Raw genomic sequence first — 12,825 nt, 5'->3', positions numbered from 1 at the left:
CATTAACTGTCCTCCACTCTTCTGGTATCTCACCTGTGGCTAACAAAGATACAAAAATCTCCACTAGAGCCCCAGCATTCTCCTCCCATGCTTCCCATAACATCCTGGGATAGGTCCCGTCAGGCCCTGGGGATTTATCCACCTTAATATGTCCAATATCTCAGACGTTTTTTTCCTTCCTGACACAGGCATGTTCCAGAATATCATTGTATGCCTCCCCATGACTAGCCTCCTCACTAGCAGCGACACCATCAGTTTTCATGTCATCCGTCAACTTGTTGATCATTCCAATCATATCCAGATAGTTAACGTACATAACAAACAATAAGAGTCCCAGCACAGATTCTTGTGGTCGCAAAAGTAACTCTCCACCATCGCACTCTGTCAGCTTGTCTGGGATTCCACAAGTTCTAACCCTTTAGGACCAGTTTCCCCACATGGAACCTTGTCAAAGGCCTTATTGAAATTCAGCAACAATCAGCTGGAGGAGCTGAGTGGGTCGAGCAGCATCTGTGGGAGGAAAGGAATTGTTGGCATGTTGGGTCGAAACCCTGCATCAGGTTCTGCTGAGTTCCTCTAGCAGATTGTTTGTTGCTCCAGATTCCAGTGTCTCCTTATTGAAGTTAATGTAGACTGCATCAATCACACTACCCTCATCAATAAATTTTCTTACCTCCTGAAAAATTCAATCAAATTTGTCAACCAGGATGTCCTCCTTCACAAAGCCATGCTGACTATCTTTCCAAATGTAGATTAATCTTATTTCTGAGAATTTTGTTTTCAAATAGCTTTCATGCCACTGAGTCTAGACTCTCAGACTTATCCCTGCTGCACTGCTAAATAAAGGTACCATATTTGCTATCCAGCAGTCATCTGGCACCTCACCTGTGGCCAGCGAAGATTTAAAAATTTCTGTCTGAGCCCCCAGGAAACTTTTCCGTTGCCTCCCATGAAGCCTGATGAGATACATCTCAGGCTACTGGAGAACATGTGCTGGTGGAACTCGGATCAATTGCAGAGGATTTGAAATATATTACTAACAATTTAATACGATGCCTTAAGTGTTTTCAGGCAGAGATGGATTCCCTTTCTAAACCAGATAGTTTCAATAATAAATTGCCCCAATTGTTGAAATAAGTGGAAATACAATTTTATCCATTTTTATTTCACTGATTTTGTTCTTTTTTTTGTCTTGCCTTTCTGAATAAAAATGAGCAATGGAAAATTTAGAGCTATTACAATTCTTTATCCATTGATTTCTCCCTCCTGCTGTGCTTTATGCAAAGCCAGTTATTCCATATCAGCTGGGTAAATTTCACTATTTTGTTTGGAATGAGTACATTTATAAAGGGAGCTGCCTTTTACTGGCAGATTTCAAAACGGAGGCAGAAATGCACTAACCAGCAAGACAGAAGGCAGGCTAATTGATTTGGAAGTTACTCCTGAGGCTTTATTCTTGGAGCTAATCAAGTTATGTGTTTTCAAAACATTAAAAACTACTGTAAGTTCAGTTTAGCTTTGCGTACTTTCTGGGATTCAGTACTGACACTTATACCCATCAAAAGTCTGAATATCTGTCTTCTATGCTGGTGAACTTGTGTTTCCCTGTGTAATCTGGAAAACTTAACAGTGGGATGCCTTTTGACCTGAATCAGCTGTGCATATCTTTAATTTTAGCAGATGAGGAAAGGTTTTATTTCAATAGTTTAGCTGTTTAAATCCACAGTAAGATGAGTGTATAGAGCAATAGTTATGGTAGGATTTACTTTATAGAATTTATCTTTATGTAATAATGTAATAGTGATCAATTTTTTTTACTGTATCCCACTTCATACCACTAGACTTTACATGACTAGTCCTGAGCTTCTGAACTGTGGTCCAAGGCAGAGACCATCCCTTTGCAACCCCCGATCTTTCCAACCTCTCTGCAGCATTTTGCTGCCCCACTGCTTCCTTATTTTACAGATCCTACTGTTTCTTTTTAAAACCCTAGCTACAGAAGAAGCTTCTAATGAAACTGACTGTGCTCCAATTTCATGAGCAGCCTATTTTGGAAGTGAACCTGCTGAGATGAAAGAAGAGCATTTCTGCAGCAGAAGTGATGGATGTGCATTGTGCACAGTCACCGGAATGTCACATTATCTTTTGTTGTTTGTACATTGTTGTTTTAGACACCCTGCTATAAACCAAATGAGGACCTGTTAGTCATGGAGTTCTGTGAATTTAACCCTTGAGAGCTAAGAATAACTATCATAGCATTTTTAACCAAGATGGCACAATCAGAAATTCATCCAGTGCTGGAGATTTGAATGAAATGAGGAGATGAGGAAATTATCCTCATAAGCAAACAGCAATGAAATATTGTCATTCATGTACTGTATTTTACATTTAAAATACATGATTTTGAAAAGTGTGGTTAAAACAATGCAGAAGTTGTGATTAAGATAACAATTATTCAGCTACATAACATTAAGGTACACTTATTTCAGCTGTGGTGCTAATTTTGAATTTTGATTCCCAGTAACTGAATCGGAGGATGAAATCTATTCAAAGAAAATCATTCAGATGTTGTACTTGAGTGACACAAATATTCAATGGACCATCCAGTCCATCCACGTGGCCATTATTTCCAATCCAACACGTGTAGCCTGTACCCCAGATCCCTCAATTCCCTTTCCTTCAGCTGCCAATTCCTAAAGATTGGTATATGTTGGGTATTTTTGACTTGGTCAAAAAACATGCAGTACAGAAGCAGACCCCCTGACTTGGCCCTCTTAGTGATTTTAGTGGAAGGGAAAATGAAGTGGGTTGTATGACAGGTAGCCAGCTGAACATTGCTGGTTTCCATTGTGTCAAAATTCCATTTTTATGCAGTGTCTCTGCTTCAGTTACTGAGCACAGCATGATGGGATGAAAACATGATGATTGAACAATTTTAATTTTTCCCATCAGTTTTCAGCTAGTTGTAATGCAGTTAAGACTCTGTGCGTGATTTCCACTATTAAGTGAAACAACAGATCATGGGTAGCTTATTAAGGCCAACAGAACCCTGAGACTGTGCTATATACTCGCCAAAAAATTTCCAACCACCCACAAAATTTATGGAATATATTGAACAGTTTTCTACATTATAATGTCTCTCATGGAGTCGAGGGAAAATGCAAGATGTAACAGCTGGAGAGGGGAAAATTGCTGTCCTACATTTTGGATTCTGACTCTGTTCCAAGAGGTAGAAGGACAAGTCAGATAACCCACTCCATCATCTAGTCCACTAGTTCAGATTTTGTTTCTATTGAATGTGCAGTTCTTTCTTGCTTACACAGCAAGATGATAGCGAGTAGGTTGTTAGGGTTTTAATCACATACAAGGTCACCACGTGAGATTATAACTGTGGAATCGTCTACAGATCACAAACTCTCTCATTTTTTATTCCTACTTTCCAACAGAAGTCTTTTGATGCCCATCCAAGAAGGGAAAGCCAAGTGCGCCAGCTGGCATGGATTGGAGATGGGGTCTGGATATCAATTCGCCTGGATTCTACCTTGCGCCTCTATCATGCACACACACATCAGCATTTACAGGATGTTGACATTGAGCCTTATGTCAGTAAGATGTTAGGTATGGTTTTGCACTCTTTCCTTGATTCATTAAGTATGTTATTGATTTAAGCACTGAATTGATTCCTGTACCATGGCTAAAAAAAAATATTATTAATCAAAATGTTTGAAAATCTCCAGCTTTTCACCTGCCACAGTTGCCTCACTGACATATTGGCCACGTAGTGTACCAGTGGGAAGGAAACAGCATCTGTGAAGTGGTGATATGTTTCCATTATAAATTTACTCCTGTTTATTGATTAAAAATATGTTTTATCAAGTAGTCTGACCAAGAACTACTAAGGCTTGAGCTCAAGTGACGATTGAGGTTGGGGTTAGATGGAGTCCTTTAAATGGAGTCCATCACTGAACTGCTAAAGAAATTGAGAGTGCTGCAGAAGAGTTGGATACTCTAATGAAGCCACTCTGAGTGAGATGCCACAGCACTGCTGAAGCTATTAGGGCTTTTAAGTTGAAGTGAATTTTTAAGCTGCTGAAACTTGTAGTTTGGTTCCATAGAGAAATCAGTTTTTCTTGGAGTGATACTGGTTTACAGATACAAATGAGTGAAAGTATAAAAAAAACTGAATTTCTGTGAAAGATTAGCACATGTTCAGGGGAACAGTGTAACCAGTCAGTTTTACTGGTTTTCTCTGAGGGGCAAGGGAGGAATGTTTGCTGAGCTCCAACAGATATCACAGAATGTTTAGGTCTGAATCACTGGATTCTTATTTTATTAGATTATATTTAAATTGCTGCTGCACTATTATGTATTAAGTTCCTCCTTTTTGTTGTGTGCTGTTATGAGCTGAATGTTGACTAATTCTAAAACTGCCCTGCTTTAATTGTTAGGAACCGGCAAACTGGGATTTTCTTTTGTGCGGATCACAGCTTTGCTTATTGGTGGAAACCGGCTTTGGGTAGGAACTGGAAATGGAGTCGTTATCTCTATTCCATTGACAGAAAGTAAGTTGACAAGGTCTAATCTGGAAAGTAATGGGGATTTTGAATGTTACTTGAATGCATCAGGTCTACAAGAAATCTTTTTCTTCTATGCCAGACTGCAGTAAAATTATTACATCACTGAATAGAAGATGGAAACACAGAGTATGAAAGTGTTTCCTGTCTGTTATTATTTACTCCCAGAAGTATCTCTTGAACACTGAAATGTTCCACTAGATTAATTTGTACCTGTACATTTTTGACATTCTATATGTATTTGAATATTTCATTTAAATATTGTATTTATATCATCCTTACACATTTCTGAACAGGTGCTGCCAGTACATTAATAGTTGTAGGTCTAAAGATTACTGATAACATAGGTGTTTTCATGGATGGAACCTTTCCAAAATGCAGAAGGTGTCACCTGCAGTTTTTTTGAATTATGTTTATCAGTACATTGCAGGTTTACACATGGGAATATGCATGGATGAGCAGAACATGCTGATTTAACTCAGCAGTCAAAACAACAGTGGTGATCCCAATACCTGCATGTGTTATGCATGAGAGCTATCGAAGAAGAGTTAATCTGTTGCCGTTTACAAATGAGTTAATTATTAAATATAAAAACTTTGTCTACAAATTAGTGCTTTAAAATAATACATTTAAAAAAAATAAAAATTCTTTATAGACTATTAACTAGGGCTGTCAAACAATTGGGAAAAAATGAATCATGATTAATTGTGAGTTTTAAAAAACCATAGAGTTGTAATGAATTCAAGTTTAGTGATGTCAAGTTATGTGTTTGGAGCTGGCCATGAAGGTAAATGTTGTGACCTCTTATCTGGCTTGGCTCTGGATCTGGTCTGAACTATTCCAAGTCTGGATTGTTATAGTTTGGGTTAACGTTGACACTGCCTCTCCCTGCTAGTTAGGGACAGCTGCTAGGATTTGGAATGGAGGTCAACGAGATGAGGATGACTCATTTCTGAATCAAAAACCAGAGACTGACAATTGAGGTTATGTGTGTGTAGGCAGCTGGAGGACTTGAGGGCTTATGAACATGGGTCTCTTCCCTGCAAATTGGTCGTGGGTGCCCAACTGACTCCCCGGCACGTCAGGCTAACCTGCCTGGGTGGCCTGGCCTGAGCTGACATTCAGGATAAACCCTCACAGCCACTTCATCCATTGGCACATAACTGCAAAGGGATATCCTCTGTACCCTCTCCAGTGTATCCGTGTCTTTCCTGTAACATGACCAGAATTGTACAAAGTCCTCGAGCTGTGAATACTAACAACTGTGGATTACATTTCAAGGATCACCTCCATGCTCTTCTGTGCCAAAGCTAATTTTTAAAAAAAGCATCCCGTATGCTGCTGCTTTTGAGGATCTGTGGATGTACAAGTCAAAGTGTCTCTGTTTCCCCACACTCACCATTATCCTGCCATTTATTGTACATATGCTTGTTTTGTTGCATCTCCCCAAATGTTTTACCTTGTTTCTCTGGATTAGATTCCATTTGCCATTTATAGCCTCAAGTTGAAAGTTTTTCTTCTCCCACTCAACCGCATGACCAATCTTGGCACCATCCTCTAGGTATACAATATTCAAATAGAACTGAGCCAATTCTGATCTGAACAATCATTTCATGTTGCTAACAAACATCACCAATTCACCATAACAAATGCAGGGCAATTTACCAAATTCAATAAATTGTAGTTGCATTTGGCTGAAATTTTCTGGAGGAGGGCATTTCCTTTAGTGGCTGCTTAGTTAAACATTTTCCAACACTTTTGCCTTATAAGTGGCTGGAACTGTCAGCTGACAGTGAGTGTCACAGGGCATCTTGGATCTTGCTGAATGATGAGACCCAACAGCGTGTATGCTTAACAAAAGTAATTGAAAAATTGAGTGAGCAACAGATGAATTGAAAAGTTGAGTAAATTAATTCAATGTTAATAAACAGAAGCAGAGACTTTGCCAAACCCTCATCTTATCCTACCTAAGAGTCTGCAAAGTTCCACAATGATTCACCGTTCACAGGTCGCTGCATTTTTTACAATAATAAAACAGTATGATTCAAATGCTTTTTTTTAAAGCAAATTCCAGACCATTAATTTAAAGTCACAGGTAAACTCATTTCACAACCCAGCTGGTTTGAGTAAAGTATGCCAGTTACATGTTATACTCTGGTTAATTTATACATGGCTATAAATGCAGGAGCACAATTCACAACATCCCATTTAAGTACTAGTGCAATTTTGGTAAGTTATTAGTATCCTAAAGCATATATAAAAACAAAATGTGAGTTTGAGGGTAAGAAAATGATTATTTGAATGCAATTTGATTAAAGGTTGCTAATACAAGAGTTTCTTGTGTGTGAGCATGTGCATGTCTGCATGCATTTGTGTGTTGATGCATAATTGTGTGCTTGCAGTTTTTGTGTGTGTGCTTTTCATATTATTAATGATGATCTTGATTCCTTTTATAACGTACAGTTATTTTAACAAAAGGTTGCTTTGTGCTAGTTGCTTAAAAGGTGAGCTGCCTGCACTAACCAATACTGACTGGTTGTGACTGACAGATGGACTGCTTTTCAGAATTTTGATGTGAAATCCTTCTGATGTCACTGTCTGGTTGCCTGAACAAAGCCAAGTGCATTCCACATTACAGGTCTAGATTTATTCATAGTGTAGCTGGATAAAATACGATGAAGATATCCTTAATTTGCAAAGAATTCTTCTCTTTGTATCTTTGTATCCCAGTAGTGTAAAAATGAATATCAACTGAACAGGATGTTTTCAATTATATCATAGAAAAATTATGACAAAGAAAGTGGTGTTTTGGCTCATTGTGTTCATGTCATTGAAAAATGGTTTCTCAACCTAATTCACCTTCCACCACAGGGCCCATAGCCCTGCAAATAATATTTCTTCAAGAGCTCATCCAAATGCTTTTTTAAATGTGATGAGGGTTTCTTCCCCTATCATCCTCTGTGTGAAAACATCTTTCCTTATCTTCCTAATGATCATCCTCTAATTACATTACAACTAGGGCACTTGGTTTTTGACCCCACAGTGAAAGGAAATAGGTCCTTCCTAATTGCGCTTCATAATTCAAGATACGAATCACTGAAGGCGAGTAGCTGTTCCTGAACCTGGTGGTGTGGGACTTCAGGCTTCTGTACCTCCTGCCCGCTGGTAGCTGCGAGAAGGTGGCTAACATGCCTAACCAGTGTTGCGTACAGTTTAAGCAAAACATCCCTAGTCTTAGACTTTCTGTCTTGGCTAATGAAAGAAAATATCCTCTATGCCTGTTTAGCCATCTTATTAACCTGTACCTTTACCCTTTAAAGATCTGTGGACATGTATGCCAAGGGTTCTTTGTTCTCGCACCTCCACATAACTTCCGATTTATTGTGCATTCCCTTGCCTTGTTGCACTTTCCTAAATGCAAATTGCTGTGTGTCCATTAGAGTCCTTAATTTATCTGCCTTAACTACTCTGTTCATTCAGGCAAATACTATAAAGCAAAGCCAGTCTTTTCTCTTCCAACCTTTGATTGCTCTGTGTCGTTCATTAATTTTCTGCCTTTCATCTCCACCTCGGCTTTTCTCCCTTTTGAATCTATGTTCAGCTTCCCATCCTCCTGAAAGGCTAGTTTGAAGCACCCTACCTCGCTAAACAGGACCAGCAAATCCGTCTGCAGGGATATTAGTTCCAGCTCTGTTGCTGCCTGTCCTGTATAGGTTCCATCTTCCCAGAACTAATCCCAATGTCCAAGAATCTAAAACCCTCTGTCCTGCACCTTCTGCCAATCATATAGGTATTCAACATACTGTCAACTAATTGGAGTCACTGAAGTATACTTTACAACAAAGAGTAGCAGGACTGATATTCCACACAATAAATGCAAGGACCATGCTTGTTTTCATTTGTTATGACAGAGTGAAATGACAACTTCGGAGCAGAGGGGATCAGTAATCTGTAAAGTTTGGACAATGCCTTGGCATCAAGGATCAATAGTTATTGGATATCAGGTGCAATATTAAAAGCAAATAATCTGCATCATTTGATGCATTAATGTAAAGTTCAGAAGGTTGCAATTTCAGAACACATCCTTAACTTGATACTTCAGTGTTTTAAATGTAGACCAAATGGTGGAAGTGGAAAGTTGAAATGATAGTCTGCATCTTTCAAACAATTTAACTGATATGTAAACTACTGAGGGTCAATAGGTTCATCCTACCTTAAGCTTCAGCACAATCACAAATATATGTAATAAATATATTGCATGCAAAATGTTGCTGTTAATTAGTCTACTGTTTTCTGTGAGATCTCCTGGGTTTCTCGTCCTTCTGCAAAGAGGTTGAGCACTGAAGTCCATAATTATGGCAATTGCCAAATGGTTACCAATAACAATATATTTCTTGAAATTAATTCAAATACCACTTGGAAAGTTCTGATGAATTAAAGGTGCAAGAGGTCAGGTCAGGCATCTGGCTTTAGTAGCTCAGTTACAAATAAGATTCAGACGAGAAGCAGGTCTTTAAGGTTAAGAAGCCTCCAGTACACCTGTGCACTGGAAATGTTGACTTAATACCTGTAGATAATGGAAATCGTAGATGTGAACTAAATATTTTGGATCAGCTTTGAGGATAGTGTACTGTAATTTCATGTCAGGATCCTTATTTGAAGTGAATAATAGTGGAAGTATTACGATGGAATTATTTACTTGTGTCAGGTTTGCATGTTCACAGACTTGATTGCATTCTAAAATATCCTTTGGTCCCCATTTTCTGCCAGTTTTTTACCTTCCCCTTCCACTTTTTCTCTTCCAAAGACAATTGATTTCTCCCTGGTTTGTGATTCCACAGGCGTTCTGTGGTACGTGACCAAAATGAATTGTTGAGGCCAAAAGGCATAGACTGCAGGCTGCAGGCTGTGATCCTAGCTTTCACCATGCAACAATCCTGCTGTTGACGCATGTGATCAGGACTAAAAGCCTGGCTGTTTTCTCTTCCTTATCCTAAGTTCTGAGGTCTGTTATAATGCCTTTATCACTGCCAGAGCCAAGATCAGTTCAGTTAGACAGACGAGAGCTATCTATACTCTGTAGTACATGATTAAAATTCACTGTTTAGATGGGGATAATTTGATATTTTAGCAAAATAGATTTCCTATTCGATAATTTGAACCAAAGATGCATTTTGGAGATGTATTATTTAAGAAATGATTTTACTTTATCAGAGTATATTTATAATCAGCGTAGTGCACCTGACCTTCTTGGATCCCTTCCTATCCCCTTGGTTCTCCCATTAATAGCTTTGTGTTATCTGCACTTGCCTTCCCTCCATCCTTCCCTCTCTGAATCTCTTCTTCTGCCTTCCCTCCTCCAGCTGTAGTTTTGCACCGAGGTCAACTGTTGGGGTTCAGGGGTAAGTTCAAAAGCTGATGTTTGTTATAGATGTGTCATACTTTTTAAAATATCAGTTTTTCCATCATGCCTCACACATCCTGCCTGCTTCTCATTTGTCAAGTTGTGGATTTTGCACTCATGTTTTAGTGATAAATTCTTCATTCAAACCAAACTTGTAAATCTTGCATTCATTTTTATCACTTGGTCCTTTGGAAAGCATATTGGAATAAAAGTGAAAATACATTCTTTCTCTACTACCTAAACTGGAAAATATAATCAAATTATTTTCAGGAAATACTGACTTGGCTAAAAGCCTGCAGGTTCACATGGTGGTAATTTATCTGAATTAGTCTAAAACTTTCAATTGAAATGGATTAATTTAGATTAGGAAGCAGTTTATCGTTCATTTTGTTTTTGTAGGTTAAGCTAATGTTTAACATTAGAAAGTACAAAATTGTTGTAGTTATTAGTGGTAGTATGTTAAAAATGAAATAGGCAATCATTTGGTCAAAATCAGACTCAATTTGATTTCTTTGACATATGGTTAATAATTTTTCTTGGAAGGCAGAAGCCAGGTAGGATTTTGCTATAATCTGTTGTTCAGATGGTTTTAACTACATGTGAGCTAAGTGAAAATGTAGTAGAACAAGTATATCCCTGTCAGGTAGTGAAGGGTCTGAGTTATTGACATATTTTAGAACATCAAATGTCAGCCTAGTTGGGAAATGGAATTCTCCAACTTTTTGCTTGTGTGTGTGATGCATAAATATGCCGGTGGTGACCCTGCTTGGAGAGGGAACAAATGGCATGGGCAGGTCCCCCAGCATAACTCTTTTGATTAAGTGTAGAGCACCATTAATGGCAGCCATGGAATGCTGTCTCGCCTTAAACCTATCTGCCAGCTGTAGGTTATGAAATAATGCAAAACTTTAAACTATCTCATCCTCTTGGTTAAGGGAATTAAACCATTGAATGGAAATATCCAAATTTGTGGTTGAAGTGAGCACTTAATAGTCCATCACTCCAGGCCACACTTTTTTCCCCCTGGAACTAGTTATCAACAGCTTTGACAGCCAATTTCCCCTAGATGAACATTAGGACTATTGGGTACATTTATGTCAAAGTTTTTTTTTAAACATCCAACAAAGTGAAACCTGTTTTAAATATTCACACTGGTTTTGAGGGCATCTTAGGGATCAGAATAAAGTGGAGAGACAGTTGGGTTTGTGGAGAGAATTTCAGAGTTTATGACAGAGGCAACTGTAGACAGGACAGTCCATAACCAGGAGGGACAAGGTCCTGATGATATTTGAACAAAAAAATGAGAATGGTTACATCAACGTATTGGGCATCAATGCCTTGGTGAGTTGATGGAGGTCAGCAACCAATGGGATGATGGGTGAATAGAGCAGATTAGAATTAGGAAGTAACAGAGATCTTGATGAGTTCAAATAGAAGTAATGTTGAAGTGGAGAATAGAGGTTATATTGGCATTTGCTACAGATGCGTTGAGGCAAAAGTGGAGACAGAGACATTAATAAACATTCTTGATGATGGAGTGAATATGTGGTCATAAACTCCTTTTGGGGCTAAATACATTGCAGATTTGTGAACCATTTGATTCAGCCTTGAACACTTAATAGCGAGAGAAATGGAGATGAGGTGCGACTTAGTTTGGGGGGGGGTGCTTGAGAAAGATGATAGGTACAGCAGGATATAATTGGCGAACATGTGAAATCTGGTGTGTTTCTTGACAATGTTGCTAAGTTTGTAGTTGAGATATAACAGAGTTCAAGCACGATGAAATATACCTCTAAGTCTCCATATTAGTTGAGTAAAGCAATTCATAATCTTCTATGGTTAAAATTAATTTCATTCTATAGAGTAATTTAAATGGTGGCCAAGTATGTTGCATTAAAGGGTACCTTCAATGAAACAGATTGCAGAGTTGTAGGACATGAATTTACTTGAACTATGCCCCTGCACCAGTTTCTGATGTTACAGTCCTGATAAAGGAGATACTAAATGGAGGAGCAGGAGAAAATCGATCACTGATGGATAATCCTAAACTGATGTTTCGATACCAAACAGTCATATAGACAGATATTTCTGAATAGATTGCACGAACTATGAACAGTAAAGATGGATGTGTGAAGAGCAGAATAACTAAGGGGAAAAGTTAAAAGCAGTGAATTCTTTTCACAAGTGGATGGCTTTAGGTGCTAAATCATTGAAAACCATTTGACTTAACGTTAATATTGCACTACTTAACCTGAAGCTTAATGATGCTGTCTAATCTTCATTGGGAATGCATCTTGACTGGTGCATTTTTCAACTTTCTCTAACAATGCGTATGTATATTGCTAACCTATTTGGCTGCTTAATTTCATTTAAAAAGGAAATCTTAGAATAATTGTAATTTGTGGTCATTCAGTAGTTGTCCCACCATGTTGTCAATTTTGTGCTACTTTTAACAACGTGTTTAGTCAGTACTTCAAGTAGACTTTCCCTTCAATAGCTCAATCATAGAATCATCCCAGTTCCCAGCTCTTATCCATAGCTATCGAGCAAGCATTGCTCTCCAAGTGCTCAGTGGGGCAACACATTGGTAGTAGAGCTACTGCCTCACAGCGCCAGAGACCTAGGTTCAATACTGATTTTTGGTACTATCTGAAGAGTTTGCATATTCTCTCTGTGACTGTGAGGGTTTCTTCTGGTTGCTCCATTTTCCTCCCGCATCCCAAAGATATGCGGGTTGGTAGGTTAATTGACCACTGTTAATTGTCCCTAGTGTGTTTGTGAGTGGTCAAATTTGGGGGAATTGACTGTTAATTGTCCCTTGTGTGTTTGTGAGTGGTCAAATTTGGG

At 38.5% G+C, this 12,825-nt stretch overlaps 1 protein-coding gene across 11 annotated transcripts in view; it reads left to right on the top strand.

Annotated features, from left to right (window-relative positions):
* mapk8ip3 (mitogen-activated protein kinase 8 interacting protein 3) overlaps positions 1 to 12,825 on the top strand; it is a 138,994-nt gene that overhangs the window by 116,895 nt on the left and 9,274 nt on the right. For 8 of the 11 annotated variants that reach the window (XM_052021218.1, XM_052021225.1, XM_052021221.1 and 5 more), the window contains 3 exons: positions 3,447 to 3,618; positions 4,449 to 4,562; positions 9,938 to 9,976. In XM_052021218.1, coding sequence (XP_051877178.1) covers positions 3,447 to 3,618; positions 4,449 to 4,562; positions 9,938 to 9,976 — 325 coding nt within the window. The remainder of the gene's footprint in view (positions 1 to 3,446; positions 3,619 to 4,448; positions 4,563 to 9,937; positions 9,977 to 12,825) is intronic. The other 3 variants (XM_052021226.1, XM_052021227.1, XM_052021222.1) reach the window with 1 other exon arrangement.

This window comes from Pristis pectinata, chromosome 8 (assembly GCF_009764475.1).
Source record: "Pristis pectinata isolate sPriPec2 chromosome 8, sPriPec2.1.pri, whole genome shotgun sequence".
Taxonomy (NCBI): domain Eukaryota; kingdom Metazoa; phylum Chordata; class Chondrichthyes; order Rhinopristiformes; family Pristidae; genus Pristis; species Pristis pectinata.
The sequence above is the reverse complement of the archived record's forward strand: the minus strand, read 5'-3'. Positions and strand labels throughout refer to the sequence as shown.